The following is a 17,987-nucleotide window of genomic DNA, read 5'->3' on the forward strand; positions in this document are numbered from 1 at the left end:
TAAGGCAGTTTGATTTTCCAGAAGAAGAAATACAAAAGGAAGTCCCCCAACAAACATTTTAACTCTCTAAAACATCCTTCAAGTTCTTCTATAACATATGTTTAATAGTACAGAATACAAGACTGGTATGCTGTGATAAAAAGCTTTAGGAGCACACATTTGGGCTCCACCGTTCATTCCTGATTAACATGTTTATCCCAAATTCATACTGATTAAACCTCTATACTATACTCAGGAATGTATGCAAGGTGTTTGCAACAAACCAGTACAGTGTACATTAAAAACTGTACAGCAGAAAATGAATGAGAAGAAGAGCTAGAGGGGTGGTATTTACACATCAATAATATTTACAACGCCAGCGAATTCATAGGCAGGAATAGAAGCCATGAAAGGGGCTGCATTGCAGATCCACACCTTGGGAGTGTATTTCAACACACCCACACTTCTCTTACAAAGATCGTGGATTACTCTAGTTTTATTCAAGAGATGTAGATTTTAACACAAATTACATTGAAGGACACATTGTCAGCCTGAGAAAATGGGACTTTAAAAGCTGCACCAAAGGGATTGCAATGGAAAAGGATTTACTATGATTGTGTAACTGTCATTAATATTAAACATGTATTTTTTACTAATACAGAAAAAAACATTTTTTTGAGCTGGCCAGGAATTTTCTGTCAATCATTTTTTCTGTGGGGAAAAGTCAAAAAGAAATATTTCATTCAGGATTGGTGTGACCCAAATTGAAATATTTCAGTTTGTTGAACTGAACCAAAATGTTTTACTTCAAGTCAGTTCAACATTAAAGTGTATTTCTCTGTTGTGTACATTTCTTCCTGGGACTTGTAATTCAGGCCCCCATTCTCTCCTATGGGCTGGGCTTCCTGGCTGGACTACATTTCCCTTGATGCAATGGGACTCCCTTCTGACCAAGCCGCACAGTGCATCATGAGTAAGGCTAAGATTTTGTCACAATATTTTTAGTAAAAGTCATGGACAGGCCACGGGCAAAAAAGAAAAATTCACAGAGGCCGTGACTTTTACTAAAAATATCTGTGACAAAATGGGGATCTGCGGGTCCCCACACCACCTGAAGTGGGGCAGTTGTGCAGGGGCTAGGAGTCACCTGCAGCAGCTGGGGACTGGGGGATACCCCTGCTGCCTGCAGCTCTGGGGGCCCCCATGCTGGCCACTGGTTCCCACAGCTCCCATTGGCCAGGAACAGTGAACTGCGGCCACTGGGAGCTGCGGGGGGAGGGGTGGAAGGGAGCGTGCCTGCGGACAGTCAACGTAAACAAAATGTCTCGCGGCCCGCCAGCGGATTACCCTGATGGGCCACGTGCTAAAGCTTGCCAACCCCTGATCTATATGGATCTCCTATATGTTTTATAAGAATCTGATTCCCTAACAATAGGTCATACTTGTAGAAGTATGTATTTGAGTGTCAGCTGTGTTAAAAATCTTGTGCTAATATATTTCAAATTTAACATTTAGTAATCCCCATTTTTAAAAAGTTTCATTTTCACAATTTCTCTTAACAGTTCCAAACTCTGTGCCATACGGACCTGACACTACCACAGTTTGGGCCTAAGAAGGGCTGCATAGTTGTAGACCTACACACTAAGCAGTTGGCTGTGGATCCATCTCTAACTGCATCTCATTTGTCTTCCAATATTTTCTGTGGTGTTGCCAATATAAGTCAGAAAAGTAGACAGATACAGTGAGATACTCACTTTTTGCCCTTTTACTCCACTGCAGTCACATTTTCCACAGCCAGAACAACCCTGTAAATTAAAGAAAAAGGAATTAAAGTCTTGCATTTGGTGACAACTGCAATACATAACAAATAGTTGACTAAGAGGTGTGGATGTCAGACATATTAAAAATACAGCTGCCCAAAACACAACACAAAACACTGAGCAATTAACTCCAGTGACGCAGCAATATTAGGTTAGTGTTTACGTTTCCCTTCATTTTCTCCATGTTATTTTGCTTAAGATAGTAGATAAAAGTGCACTTTAGTGCAAACCAATTGTTTCAGCTTTTACCATAAAACTATTTGTTAGCTTTGAATCTTTATTTCTTGGCATGCCATTTAAAAGTGGCTGACTTCTAACAGGATGTATGCTCACTGCGCATCTGGTAAAATGAAGGTCTCATTTTAGAATTACATAAGGACTCTCGGACTTACCACTGTCTGTGTTCAGAGATTTCCAAAGTTTAACAGTTTTAAAGAAAAAGGACAGTCTAGTTTTAGAGCCTGATCTGTAATCTATGATCTTGTTAATAAATGGCTGGCATTCTCTGTAAATGTGTCCCCCTAGTTTGAGGATGAAGGGATTGTGTAACTAAGTTTTTTTAATGGTTAATTTTCTACTACTAACGGGGAAAATGGCACATTTACAGAATGTTTAATGCTTTTAGAAAGGCAGAGCATTTTTGTGCCTGTACAGTAAACTTCTGTCCATTAGACTTACTAATATTAGTTCCCTAAAAAATATAACAGTGTCATTAACAGTCTTGTGATAATGGTAAGACAATATTTTTAACAGGAAACTAAAACATTGTTCTCATCACCATAGTAAGTTGTTATCTCCAGATGAACTTTTTTATATATTTTATGAAGTTAAATCTGAACAATAGCCTCCAAGATAGTAAGCTGTTCTTAATTTCACATATTGGAAATGGAAACAACTGCCAATGTTTATTGGCATAGCAGTGACTAACTCCACAGATTCCAACCCTGTTTCTTATATTTACTACTTTTATGCTGTTTTCATTGTCCCTTGTTTTTTTATAACCTCTCCACCATTTAACTCAATCTCTAAAATATGAAGTAGTTTCAATTTATTAATAGCAAGTTGATTGCGGTGATGGCATTAATATAAAGCAAAACATTAGTAAAAATATGTATCAACCTTAAAATATTTTAAAGATAAACTTTAAAGCAAAGAAATGTAACACTTTGACAGACTATACAAGCCCTTCAGAGCTTGATATGAAAACTCTTTAGGACAGAACAATTGTGCTGGGTTTTCTACACTGGACAAACCACTACCATCTTTACCAAAAGTTCAGGGAATGCTGAGAAGCAGCCAGTTAATGCTCCCATAGAAGCTCTAGGCTTCAAAGTGTATTCTGACAGATTCTAGCTAAGGCTTACGGGTTCCTGAGAGGGGAAATCCTGGAGAGCTGGCAGGTGGGAATTCTTTCTCATTATATCTCAGCTGAGGAAAGGAAGCTGAGCAGCATTATTGACTTAGCTAGTCAGGACATTACATGAAACAAACCTTATAAGATACACTGTGAAAAAGTGTCATCTCCCCATCTCCAGCAGAGGGAGATAAGGACAAGGACGTGCTTTGAGATCACAGAAGCTTGCGTAGAAGAATTTCATATAGATAGTTTCTACTAAATCTTTCATTTGTTTACATGAGCCATGAGCTGGAGAATATGGTTTGGGAGATGTTTTTATCTGAGTCAGTGGTAACTAAATGCATACAATTTCTAGGACATAATAATTAAGGGTCAAATCCTCTTCACAAAGCAAGGTCAAACTAGCATGGTGGTGTCTAAGGGAAGGGGTAAACCAGATATACTGTTGCACTCTGGCTGCTAGTTAAAGGATTATGGCTGCATTGTGTCACCAAAGCAATTGAATGCAGGCAGAGCATACCAAGGGCATATTCCCCTTTGCCCTTGCTGGTTGTGAAGCAGTAGAGGAATGGTTCTGTGGCTGTAATAGCCCCTGAAGTTGCTATGTCTTTGGTGCATGGGAGGAGTGATCACTGAATGTATGTTATTGCAGATACACTGATCCATCCTGATCCTAAGCTAAAGAAACACGGAGCTGTTCTCTGCGGCAGTTACGGAGGCCACATCTCCTGCGTGCGTTCACAGAATACTGCCCAACTCCCTCACGCCAAACCTACCCTGATTCCACTCTCTTCCAAGTTCTCAGCATTGATGGGGAACTAAAACTAAAGCATGTAATCCATCAGTGGGGCCAAACAAACATTGCTACTCATCAAAGTTAAATAGTAGAGCAATATTTTCCCTGGGTACATATGTCCATTTAAAAATTAAACAGATTAAGATTCACTTCTCACATGGAACACTTAGTGGTAATTTCAATTTACCCGCTGAAGTTTGTTGGTGTTTTTTTTAACCCACTGAGTTTGTTCTTTTCTCTGACAACCTTCTTCCCCTCTCCCCTCCGCCCCCCACCGTATTCAAGCAAAACCCAAAGTGTTTCTCTTAATAATGATCTTATGATATTTCAGCATTCCACTACTATATTATATTAGAAATGAAGACAAGAAAATCAACACTGAGTTTGATGAAAGTAAATCAATTACTGCAGGGAGAAAACTGGGTTCAGTAACTGTAACAGCTCATGCTAGGCAGGGAATTGGTTTAATCAAAGAGAAAAGTGCCTCCTGAAGTACCAACATTACTGGCCAAAGCACCTGATCTCTCTTCCCCCTCTCTGCCCGCCCCTCCACCCAGCAAAAAAACCCACTAGCTCTCCCATTTCAAGTACTGACCTTACTTGACCCCGTTTAGTTTGCCAGAACTGCTGAGATCACTGTGGAGGATGCATGGCTACAGGTCATACTTCCTTATCCAACATCATTTAGAATGTTATCAGTAAGATCAACATATCCCTTAGACTCAAAAGCATGTTTTAATAGTACCTGGTAATGTGATTAAAGTTAAAGTACATCTGATTCATAATAAACATCTGTTTTCAAGTTAATCTTTAAATGTTGCTATGGTCTAATATTTTACATGCCCAGGTTTAGAAAATAATTATTACTCTTTTTTTAAAAAAAATGGGGGGTTATTTTTAAAAAACTGAATGGCTAAAAGAATAGATTTCTGGTTTAAGATACCTTTTTTGTGTTCCTGAAAATAAACCACCTTTAACCTTTCCTGTTAAATTGTAATTTAACTGATTTTTAAAGATTTTAAAAAATCTAAAATATTTAACACAGAAATATAGTTAGGGGAACTGGAGAATTGTGAACAGTAAGTATTTCTCATTAAAAGTTTCTTAAGGATTTATAGTAGGCACAATTACTGTGCATTAGCAGATCAGCCTATAAAAAGCTTCCAGAGGCAAATTTTATCTTTCTGAAATATACAGTGTAATATAGTTCAATTATTTCAGCAGATCTCTGCGTTCTGTAAGGCCAGCAAGGTTTCTGCTAGTTTTGGTCCTTTGATTTGCACAGTTCTGTGTATGGCCCTGCCCCAGAGTAAAGGGGGAGAGCCTTCTATACTCTTCTAGCAAACAAGGTTTGCATTTAATTCAGACCTCTGCCTATATATATACGACGGGGTTCTCAAACTTCATTGCACCATGACCTCCTCCTGATAACAAAAAATTACTACATGACCCCAGGAGAGGGAACCGAAGCCTGAGTCCACCTGAGTCCCGCTGCCCCGGGCAGGGGAGCCAAACCCTGAGCCCCACCGCCCTGGGCCCCACCGCCCTGGGCAAGGGACCAAAGCCGAAGCCCAAGGGCTTCAGCTCCAGACGGGGGGGCCTGTAATCCGAGCCTCACCACCCAGGGCTTCAGCCCTGGGCTGTGGGGCTCAGGCTTCAGCCCTGGGCCCCAGCAAGTCTAACGCCATTAAAAGAGGGTCGCAACCCACTTTGGGGTCCCAACCCACGGTTTGAGAACTGCTGAGATATGTCTATAATAAAATGTTCTGTTGCCTGCAGTATGCTGTATTCTGGGCCAAATTGTAGCACTTCACCAGAAATTCAGTGAGGTACTGTAATTCAGGGAGGCACAGTTCCTCCCTGAGCAGACTAGAGTGAACTGGATTGTGTAAGCTTATGCAGCCTGCTAGCTGGCTGTGCTGGTAGCAGGTCTTATGATATTTGGGACTGTGAGGGGGTCTTCTCCCCCACACAAGGTAGAACAAGTTAAGTTAGATTAATTAACTCGATAGGCTGCACCTGAGGGAGAGACAGGGCTTGAGAGACTGATTGATGAGGTAACTCGCTGAGAAGGATCACATGGGGTCGAATAAAGCTAGAAAGTCGGAAGCTAAAAGGGGCTGTAGGGGAAGTAGTCTGCAGTCATTCCCTGGGAGATGTGTTTAGGGCTATGGCATTTAATAGTCTGCAGTTGCTCCCTGGGAGGAGGCAGTTTAAGCTGGTACATCTGGGGGAGCTAAAAGATGTAGGAAGGAATACAGGGAAAGAGCAATAGGGTCTGGGAGAAAACAGACCGCAGTTGTGAGACATAGGGTCCCTGAACTGGAACCCTGAGTAGAGGGTGGGCATGGGGGGTTCTCCTACCTGACACTGGGGAAATGGCACAGACCGGGCAATGGAGCTGAAGGCTGCCTGGGACAGTCGCCTGATAGGATTCTGCTAAGGGAGGACTATAGTGACCTGGCTGGTGGCAGGATGTGCGAACAAGCACCAGAAGATGATGTCGGACATAGAAGGAGCTAATCCCCAGAGCAGCCAGAAGGAGGTGCCCTAGCGGTGAGTGGACCCCGGCACTTTGAAAGACTGAGAATTCTGAAAAAGTTTTGTTCTTATCCAAAAGCACCTATCAACCTTAGCCTGAGGAACCCTGGCAAAGATGGCCACCACCTACCATGTCAGTGGCATTGAAGCCAGGCTGTTCTCAGGGAAAATGGGAGGGACAGGTTGGGGATGGGGTATGTGGAGGTGCAGAGATGGGACTATTGGGGCAGGAGGGAGGGTAATATGCTAGGAAACTGAACAGGAAACTCCCAAGGAGCCTGAAAATATAGTGAGCAGTATGTAGACCAGGGGTCGGCAACCTCTGGCACGCGGCTTGCCAGGGTAAGCACCCTGGCGGACTGGGCCAGTTTGTTTACCTGCCGTGTCCGCAGGTTCAGCCGATCGCGGCTCCCACTGGCCGCGGTTTGCCGCTCCAGGCCAATGGGGGTGGCGGGAAGCAGCGCGGGATGAGGTATGTGCTGGCTGCGGCTTCCCGCCACCCCTATTGTCCTGGAGCGGCGAATCGTGGCCAGAGGGAGTCGCAATCGGCTGAACCTGCGGACGCGGCAGGTAAACAAACTGACCCAGCCTGCCAGGCTGCTTACTCTGGCGAGCCGTGTGCCAGAAGTTGCCGACCCCTGATGTAGACTGAGGGGGCTAAAGGGGAATGTGGCAAGCAGAAGGAGATTGAATGGTACAGAAGGGAAGGAATAGGATGTGGCAGAGAGATAGAATGTACCCTACATGCAGAGGCCGATTAACGTTTCCTGGGGCCCTGGGTCAAAGCAAGTGGGGGGCCCCACCCCACTCATTCCGACTGCAGCCGCACCCCCATTCCGCCCCTTCCACCTGCGGCCTTGCCCACAGCCTCACCCCTTTTTTTGCCCCTTTCCCAGAGCCCACCTCTGTTCAACCCAGGCTTCCCCGCACAATCCGCAACTTCTTTTGCTCCTTTCTGCCCCCTACACTGCAGTCCCAAGACCAGAGAGCTCTATCCCCACACCACAGCCCCGAGGCTGTGGCAGAGAGTGAGAGCTCCTCCAGTCCCAGGGCAGCAGCAGGAGTCCAGGTGTTGGGGTTTCCCCCATAACCCCCCCGCACTTCTGTGGGGGACCAGGGTTGGGGCGCTGGGGCTTCTCCTGCTCCACCTGCCTGGTGCTTTTACCGGAGAGTGGGGTTGGGCACAGGGACTTCCCCTGCCGCCCCGGGGCTTCTGCCAGGGATGGGTGGGGAGCGCTGGGGGTTTCCCCTGCCTCCCCAGGCCTTCTGTCTGGGTCGGGGAGCGCGGGGGGCTTCCCTTGCTGCCCAGCAGCTTCTGCCTGGGACAGGTGGAGGGTGCTGGGGCCTTCCCCTGCTGCCCCGCAGCTTCTGCCAGTGACGGGTCAGGGGCACTGGGGGGTGGGAGTGGGGATTCCCCTGCCCTGCCTACCCAGTGCTGCTGCTGGGGAGCGGTGTCGGAGCATGGGGGCCAGAGCCCCCCAGTTGGCCAGGGCCCCTGGGCACGGGCCCCGTTGGCAATCCGCCAGTGCCTACACACCTTGCCTATCTGGCAATGGCGTGTAGGGTACAAGTAGCTACCATCTGCAGTGAAAAGCAGGTTGCATCCACACTGCTGCATGTACCTACACATGGCCAGAGGTGGTTCTATGTTTTTTGCCGCCCCAAGCACGGCAGTCAGGCGGCTTTCAGCGGCGTGCCTGAAGGAGGTCCGCTGGTCACGCGGATTCGGCGGCATTTCTGCGGGTGATCTGCCGGTCCTGCGCCTTTGGCGTACCCACCACCGAAGCCGCGGGACCGGCGGACCTCCCGCAGACATGCCGCCGAACACAGCCAGACTTGCCGCCCTCACAGCGACCAGCAGGCCACCCCAGGCACGCGCTTGCTGCGCTGGTGCCTGGAGCCGCCCCTGCACATGGCAGTGCAAGGCTCAGGTCGGGGGAGGCACAGGGGAAAGGCTCTGACAGCTTCTTGTTGCCTCTCCCCTGCCAGAGCCTTTCCCTGGTGCTGGAGCCTTTCCTTTTAGCAGGGAAAGGGTCTGGAAGCAGGGAGGCAGCGGGACTGTAGATGCAGGAGGCACTGCTTGGGCATGTAAAGCACTGTGTAGGGTACATAGCCACAAGGTTCAGGTGTATCTGTACTTGCCTAGGCGGTGCCTCACCATCTATGCTGCTATTTATAACCATGCTGGGGGGCATTCAGTCTATGTACAATACGTGCTGCTGTAAGTGTAGACATAGCTGGAGGCTGAGGAGAAATGGGGGAGGAGGGAATGTGGAGGACAGGTGGGAGACAAGAGACTGTGGGGAGGTGTAGCAGGAGAATGTGCGTGGAAAGCTGCCTCTCCTGTTGACTGAGGGAACAGCAGCTCTTCACTCTCAAAGGGACAGGAGATGGTAAGTGGAAGAGCCTGCAAGCAGTGAATTGAGAAGCCATACACTTTCTGTGTATGTTTTTTAAGGCTGAATTTTTAAAGTGAAATGGTCACATCTCATGTGGGCAACTTCACTCCACAGGAGATTTTTAAGCCGACCTCATGACCCGCCACGGGCGTGTAGGAGGGGGAGGTTTGTGTCTTGGTTTTTGAGTGTGTGGGATGGACAATACTGTCGGGCATGTGAGGGGACAAAGTTTCATCCCAACTCGTACCCCTCCTCCTTGAAGTGATGTGCACTCCTGGGACTGCACTGAGGTGCAGTCAATGCTTTCCTATGCCAGGACTAACTGTGAATGGTGCTTGTGCAGGAAGCCCAAGTTGGGGGTTGGAAGTGGGAAGGAAGGTTCCTTGCTGGTCTTTGCTGTTTTCCCATGTAAGAGTCAGCCGCAATCTGGAGCTCTCTCTTTGACAAACACAACATAGGCCACCATAAGTTGTATGAAGATTCATCAGTCTTCATATGAAATTGCAGCTTCTACCCAGCTTAGCGCATCTAGAAATGTTATATAATATTTGATACTACTTGTTTCATCTTATTCCTGACTGTTACACACTAGTCACAAAATACTTATAAACTCAGAAACAGAAGTTTACTATAACAATATATATATTGCATCATTTTTGGATAAGTATTTCCATTGTGTTGCAGTCTGTGACTGTTCTGCAATGAATCATATTTGCAAATCATCTAAGTAATCTACCAATTTATACTGAGAATTTATTAAAAATATTATCCACCATTCTATTTCACAGATGAAAATGCTATGTACAGATGAAGTATATTCCATGGATGAATGCAATCCATATATTAGGCAATTAACACAATGCCCTTAAAGTATCATAATTCCATATGACCTCCTTGACCGAATCTCTCATTTTACTGAAAGATGTGCAAAAACTTAGCAACACCATTCCCTATCATAGATGCAGCTGAGAAGGCTCAAAAAAGTTGGTGCAGCAAATGTCTCCAATAAATTGTGCTCCATAAACTAGCTCCCGATACAACTGTTTCAGATCCTCAACTACAAGAACTTGTACACTTTGCTTAATCTTCCTATTTAAAGCCACTTTCCTGGCACTCTGGGGGGGATCAGCCATAGCAAATGCAATTTGGTTTGGAGATCTGCTCATAGGTGTTTTTTGAGAATGGTATATTATTGTCAGATTTACAGTTTAACGTAGAGACTATTGCCAGCCCCTAAAATGCACAATTTATACAAATTTCCACAGGTAGATACAAAGATAGAATCAGTACTTAGACAATCACCTATACTACAGAAGTAAACAATTTCAAAAGTAATCATTACAGGTAGTATTTATAGTACTGTTTCTTCCAGTAGAGGTTGTGTGTCAACATCTGCCAGCCTGCTTGCTGGCTAGTTGGTTCAGGGCCACATTGTGCTAGGTGCTGTACAAACACATAGTGAAAGACAGTCCCTGCCCCAAACACCTTGCAATCTAATTTAATATAAAACACAAAAAGGAACTGGGATGAGGTTAGCAGTGGTAGGAACATGTAGTTATATAGATTAGCTATGTGCACAACTTGCTGGTTGCACGTCATTCAAATCATATTTCTTCTAGTTTACTGATAGCATTAATATTTTATCTTAAATCTGTGTAAATAAAGAGCAGAAATGGAGAAAAGTTAATTCCATTTTAAAATTGTTTTTGCTTGCGTAGTCAGGTGGTGGTGGGAGAACTAAACCAAACTTTCATAACAAAGCCTAGAAACAGGTGAAACTTGCCCTTGTTTCATTACACACTTGAAATTTTGGCCTGCTAAGAATCACAAACCTTTCAGTGAATCTAGGCAGAGCTTTGAGCAATTAGCCCAACCCTCACTATTTGTATTACAGTAGCTCCTGGAAGCCTCAACCTGGTCAGGACCCCATTGTACTGGGTGCTGTACAAAGATATGGTAGAATTTTAAAAAGTATTTAGCATTGGTTTAACTCTGTTCTCATTGAAGTCAATGAAAATCCCATCCATAGTAAATCACACTTCCTACTCCAATTTAAATATGAGATATAAGTGGGTGAAGGAAATAGGCATGCAGGCAAGTGGGTGACAGTCGGATAACAGTAAAGATAGCATATTTTTGCATATATGAGCTGTGTGCACTATTCACAGGTGTAATAATTCTAACAGTAATCAGAAAAATCTCAGCTCACCACCTACCCATTATCAAATGACAGTTTCCCATAGACATTAGACTTAAGGGTTGAATCATGGTTTGGGGAGAGAACGACATGCAACTTGATGGGTCCTTCCCTCTTTTTTTTTTTTTTTAATCTTGAAACTGGGCAAAACTTGGCATTAGGTTTGATGGTTTATTAGAAACTTAAACTCAGAAGAAAACTATGGCATCACAAATTCTCAGACTAAAGCAAAGAATTTCATGAACTCCTGTGAACTGGAGCCTCCTAGTTTCACACTGCTCTAGCTATCAGTAACGCTGATTAGGGATTATTTTATGTGAATTTTATTCTGACAGTATCCCTTTAAACTGGCAAAGGCAAGAGGATTTAGAGTCAAGGCTATTTACAGCAGATACTGTAGCTTGAAATCATGCACAGTTGTGAGATCTCTGGTGTACCAAGGATTATTTGTTAGAGAAAGGGCAGTTTTATGTTTCCTTTCCAGGCTTTCTGAGTGTATGAGTCTGTCCTGTGGGGGAAGGAGGACAAGATCAGACTTATTTTAATGTAACACAGCATTCAGTTCTACCCACACTTACAAAGGTATAACTCTCATCTAAGTGACAACAGAATCAGGTCCATAGTTGTCTGTGTTTCACATCCCACCAAATAGGGAAATATGGAGGTGCTGCCAATGAAGCATACTTATCTTCTGAATTCCTTTCACATTCCCTGCTCTATTTAAAAATGTCAAAATAGCTCCCTGGCAGTATTACTAGTCTAGTCTTTACCTTGTAGATATAACGCTATTGAAATTAACTGAACTGTTCTCTCATACACCACATATGATGGCAAAATAACGGTGGAGGAGATTACTGGGATACTCGAATTAAATCCTATAATGTTTGAGTTTTTTCTTAACTGATTTGATTTCCCATTATCTTTTTATGAAGTTGTTAAATCTTGTTCTTCAGAGTCTTAACCATAAAGCGCAACACAAAAAGGAATAACAGCTTGATATTATGGAAAAATACAAAGTTCAATATTTCTAGGATTATTTGTATTTATTTTAGATTTTGGAAACAGTGAACCGTATTGGCACAAGATAGTCATCATTTTTCAGATGAACATGCAAGCAGGGAAGCTTCATTTCTATATCCCAACACAGTGCATGTGCAAAGAGGGATCTTTAATTTAGAGAGACGGGAAATCAGCTACTGGAGATGATCAAGGTGGACCATACTTTTGAGTCTCCAACTTGTCTAGACTAGGATAAAAAGGTGTATTTTTAAAACGTGTTATTTAACAAGTTTTAAACACATTTTAAAATACTAATGTAGACAGGGCAAGTTTTATTTTATCATGTTAGCTGGTTGAGATGAACTCTAGAACAGTGTTTTTCAAACCGTGGGTCACGACCCAGTATTGGGTTGCGGCATGTCAGGCACTGGGTCGCCTTGCTCTGGTCAGCACCACCAACCGGGATGTTAAAAGTCCCGTCAGCGGTGCTGCCCAGGTAAGGCAGGCAAGTACCTATCTTTTCTGACACCGCGCTGCGCCCCGGAAGTGGCCAGCAGCGGGTTCGGCTTCTAGGCAGGGGGGCCACAGGGCCCCCTCACGCTGCCCCTGCACCGACCCCAGCTCCGCACTCCCAATGGCTAGAAACTGGCCAATGGGAGCTGGGGGGGGGGAGGCGTGCTAGCGGGCAAAAGTCGCACACCTCCGCATAGGAGCTAGACCTGCTACTGGCTGCTTCCGGGGTGCAGCTTGGTCCACGGTGCCAGGACAGGCGGGAAGCCTGCCACTGCACCCCTGTTGCACCGCTGACCGGGAGCTGCCAGAGGTAAGTCCGCACCCCAATCACCTGCCCCAGCTCTGAGTCCCCCCCCCAAACCTGGAACCCCTTCCTGCACCCCAAGCCCCCCATCCCCAGCCCCACCCCAGAGCCTGCACCCAGAGCCCAGACCCCCTCCCGCACCCCAACCCCCTACCCCAGCCCAGAGCCCCCCTCCCAAACCCCTTATCCTCAGTTTTGTTGGGTCGCGGGCATCAACAATTTTCTTCAACTAGGTTCCCAGAAAAAAAAGTTTGAAAACCACTGCTCTAGAAGGAATGACTTGCCCTTCCTACATCAGGGCTTTCAAACATGTTTGCTAAAATGTGTTTGCTAACACTTTTAAAAATTACACCTTTTTATCCTAGTCTAGGCTAGCCCCAAGTGAACTCTGAAGATTAAGGTTTTTTATTTATTAATTGCACTTGCCAGTAGGAATTGAATTGTGAAACTCATATCAGATGCTTCTCCTTCTAGGTGGAGTTGATCCATGGAACAGAAGGGTTTTTTAGAAGGCCATTTTACATACACAAATGCAGCAGTGATAGACTAGCTGTGTATGTGTGGGATGGGAGTGGATCTGCACATCTCTTATTGTCAAGAAAATGGGAGGCTTGGAAGGGGACCATGTGATCCACAACTACTCATATTGTCCCTGATAGTCTGTGTGAGGTTGAGGAACAACAGTGGCTGTTATTCCAGGTGAAGGGGTGAAGTAGCAGTGGCTGTGACCTACTCAGATACTGAGAGTGGGAATTCCATCCCCCTTTTAACCCTACTTAGTGCCCCATACAAAACCCATTTACTTGGGCTTTTTGCAGCACAGGTAAATTTCAACTTCAGTGCTCAGAATGGTTGAGGAATGAGGATTTATGCCCTACCTTCACTTCACAGTACTGCCAATTGAAGAAAGGCTGGAGGTAGATTTAAAAAAAAAAAAGTTTGAGCACTGTTCTCACTTCTTAAAATTATAGATTTGAGAAGTCTATAGGGCAATAAATAACTGAGGAAATGGAACTTTTTATTTTTTATTTTCACAAACATATTGACCCTTTCTCCTGTACTTGCTCCTCCACTCCATAAAATAACTTGGCAACTCATTTTCATTCATCTCCTTGCCTGTTTTCCCCGCTAACTGTGGGCGGATGTTAATTATTGCTGTCTGGGGAACTGCTTTGACCTGGGGACTGGTTATGGGTAATAGAGCTTTTATCTCTAGGTCACTGTTTTAAATTTTGCTCTAGTCAGCAATAACTGAAAGTTGCTGCCTCATGACTGCTGTTCAAAGCTCATGGTTGTCTCAGTTCAGTTCTTCATAGGTCCAGTGTTCACGTAACTTTAAAGAGAAAATAAAGCTCACCCACACCACTACTGCGATTGACAATAGCTGGTAATCTCAGAAGAGAAATTAAGGCCTGAATGGAAAAGGAGAATTAACAACCCTTTCCCTTTTCAGATTATCTCTCTGGATCACAACTGCAGGTACACTTGTGGGGCAGTTTCCATTGCCATTGTCAGTAGAATCACAGAAATCATCACTCTGTTAATATAGTTTTGGTCTCAAGAATACATTTTCTAGTGTTGTGTCTAGCCTAGCTGCAAACATTCCAATAGATGGGACTTCCCATAATGCCCCTGTACTGTGGACAAACAAGGCACCTCAGTTTCCAGTTTTGTCAATTCAGTAGCTCCCCACGTATTAATATAAGAAACATCTAGACACTGTATCAAAGTCTGGTCCAAACTTCAAATAAAGGCAATATTTAAAATATCTGTCCAGTTTTTAGAAACCAAATAGGTTACAGCTATGAAAATTATATGGAATGTAATAGGAAATTATAAACTTTCTGTTTAGGTTTAACTATTCTGTCAGATTTAATGGAGAATTAAATTAGTGTTACAGAATTCTATGGGATGCTTCCACAAAACTATAGACAGCATAGAACTCTTCCATCAAAGATATTTATTATTATTCATTTTGCCATATGGGTGAAGAAAGTATCTTTTATTCAAGGCTTAGTAAGATAGAACACTGTATTCTGTAAACTGTGTAATCATTGATAAATCAAAATATTTACTGAATTTCAGAATGTGAGAGATTTCATTCCTGGTCCTCAAGCACAATTCTAAGCAGTTAATTGATTACTAAATGCTATCAAGGTCTCTCTGACATCACTATTAAAATATTTTTGCTTTTAAGAAATTAAAATGACTATCACTGCCTATATAAAATATTATTCCCTGTTTGCTAGTGTAAAATAATTATGGTTGCCAATTGTCTGTTTATCCAGTTGTTTTTAATCTCCTTTCCTTTTTAAGAACTCCAGTTTAGTTTACATTTTCAAAGGAGAAGTAAAAAATCCCAAGTATGATTTGGATACTGAGGCATTCCAGCAGGGATAGTCAACAGGCAGACCACAGGCTATATCTGGACTACCAGACGCTTTTGAAAGGACCCTGAAATCTTCTTATTTATTTTATCATTTTTTTATTATTTTCTCTGGAGTCTGGACCTCGACTACACCTTGACCAAGAAATTTGGACTTTGACAAAAAATAATTGACCGTCCCGGCACTACAGCAACAGTTCCTGATCAACAATTCAGTATCAGTGTCTTTTCTTGGACTTTCTTAGATTTTTCTTACATTTACTTCAAAGCATTTTCTCAAATGCCTTTGAAAAGACACATATCCCTTTGTAATTTAAGGAAACTGTTAAATCAGATTTAATCATTGTTTGTTTGTTTTGTATTTCCCATTGTATTCTATATCTTTCCTCTTTGCACAGATGCAAACTTTGCTAGGTTAGCAAAGGTGAGAGATTGAGACCTTAATCCAAGACTTGTAGTTGTCCTCTTTCTAGCCTAAACAAACCATTTTCAGTACACAGACAATTCTATTGCAAAACTACTGACTCTGTAATAGTCTTGTTGCTACCCACAATGTGTTTCAGTTTCTTGGAAAGTCCAAAGCAAACTGTTCTTTTCCTGTGACATGAAGCAGAATATCCTGCCATCTCTGTATGCTTCTATGTTTTAATAGCATCTATGAACATGCAGTGATGGGAGAAATAATGTTAGACTCCAGTTTTTTATGAAAAAGATTAATCAAAATCCTTGAAACTTATAATTTGAGTCTGAGGCTATTTCCAGGCCCTACTGCATACAGTATCTATACAGGGATTCATGTGCACAACACCCATGATAATCAGTGTGAATATCTTAAATCCTCCTTTTTATTAGTAGATGATAGACACTTTAGAAGCTAAGGTTAATATTTTCAAGAGTGGCTTCTGGCTTTTGGTACCTAACCTGAAGCATGCTGACCCTGGTTTTCAGGAGTACCAAGGACACACAACTTCATTTGAAATCCATGGAAGCTGTGGGTGTTCTGTGCTACGGAAAAATCAGGCCCAAGGTGTCTCAAGTGGAGCACCCAAAATTTGAGGCATCCAAAATTAGTGGCTACTTCTGAACACTTCTGCATAATTCTGTAGGACTGTGTCTCAACCAGACAAAATCTCCCCTAGCATCCAAAAAGCATCCCACTTCCTAATGTGTGGGTTTTTTTATCGCAATGGTTTACAATTCATGAACACATAGCTACTGTTCTAAGTGTTAAGTATTCAGTTGTTGTGTACCATAATCCCACCCACAAAGAAAAGTAACAAAGATCTTTTTATATGCTGCCTTGGGGGCTCAAGGCTCTGCACAGCACTAAGGCAACTTCTGTGGTTGCTGGATCAGTCTCTTCAAGCATTATTGACTACTCAACCTTGGATGCTGCTTTCTATTCCACAAATGTATTTCCTCCCATGGAGTGTGGTCTCCATTCTTCCCCACCCAATCACTATATTCAGCCTACATCCTTATACATGGGGCAGGAGCAAGGGTTTTCCTTACTTGGCTGACCAATATTAGTAAACAGGGAGGGAATAAATTTAAAATGGTACATGGGATCCCAAGCTGAGCTCTAAAATAGAGGATTTCCTCTTGGCTATCTGTCACAGCGGCTAAATATGCTGGCTGGCAAGAGAATTCTCCTGGCTGACCACTGTAAAGTGATATGAAGACCCATCCTGTGGCAAACAAGGAGGGAGTAAACTTCATGGAAACCTGTGCTCAGGGCTGGATTTAGGGGCAGGCTACCCAGGCGACCACCTGGGGTGCTGGCCTTGTGGGGGGCACCGGGCTCAGGCTGCTGTTTTTGTTGTTACTGACAGAAGGGAAAATAGAATGTTTGAAGTAAAATGTTTGTTATTCCGTAGTGGATTCATTTTTCACTAACCTCCTAGAATGTCCCGGATCTTTATAGAATCTCGTGGAATCTTCCAGACTTTCTGAGAACTACATTTTCCTCAAGCCTCCTAGAATGTATACCTTCATGAGTATATAAGGGATGGTGTGTTGCCATCAGTCAGTGAGATATAAAAATGAACTGAAGTGAAGTGAGAGCCCAGATGCAATATTGTGAACCTTGTTTTATTGGGAAAGTGTACCTGTGTTTTAAGACTTGAAGAGTGTAAGTAGTGACTAATAAAGGACATATTTAATGAGATACCAGACACTGAGACACCAGAGATATCCTATCAAACCCCTAGCTACGCAACAATATAAAAGTTTCTGTAAGCTTAGAGGAAACAGATTTTGTTATTTGATTCTATATGGCATGAATAAATAGAGATTTACAGATCCTAGCGTGCAGATGTATGGTCTTATATGACAGGGATAAATCATGCATGCAAATTGTGCATCAAAGTCATGAAGTGGGTTACAAATGCAAATAAAAATAAGTATCAGAAGGGTAGCTGTGTTAGTCTGTATCCACAAAAACAACGAGGAGTTCGGTGGCATCTTAAAGACTAACAGATTTATTTAGGCATAAGCTTTTTATTTTTAAATAAAAATAAGGTATTCAAAAGTGTAACAAATGGAGGAGGGAGGTGCCGAAGACGCTCCTTGTCTGGGACGCCATTTGGTCCTGGACCAAGGTATGGCAGTAGCTAACCACAATGTAGGAATACAGTTAAATATAGGAAAGGACTGTTGTGCTTAAAATCATGTCAGGTGATCATGGCTTACCTTAG

At 43.3% G+C, this 17,987-nt stretch overlaps 1 protein-coding gene across 1 annotated transcript in view; it reads right to left on the reverse strand.

Moving 5' to 3' along the window:
• Positions 1-17,987, reverse strand: part of COL4A1 (collagen type IV alpha 1 chain) — a 221,258-nt gene that overhangs the window by 128,266 nt on the left and 75,005 nt on the right. The window contains exon 2 of the mRNA XM_024206140.3: positions 1,734-1,784. Within this exon, the coding sequence (XP_024061908.2) occupies positions 1,734-1,784 (51 nt within the window). The remainder of the gene's footprint in view (positions 1-1,733; positions 1,785-17,987) is intronic.

The sequence above is a fragment of the Terrapene carolina genome, unplaced genomic scaffold (assembly GCF_002925995.2).
Source record: "Terrapene carolina triunguis isolate 2854851 unplaced genomic scaffold, T_m_triunguis-2.0 Scaffold21, whole genome shotgun sequence".
Classification (NCBI taxonomy): Eukaryota; Metazoa; Chordata; order Testudines; family Emydidae; genus Terrapene; species Terrapene triunguis.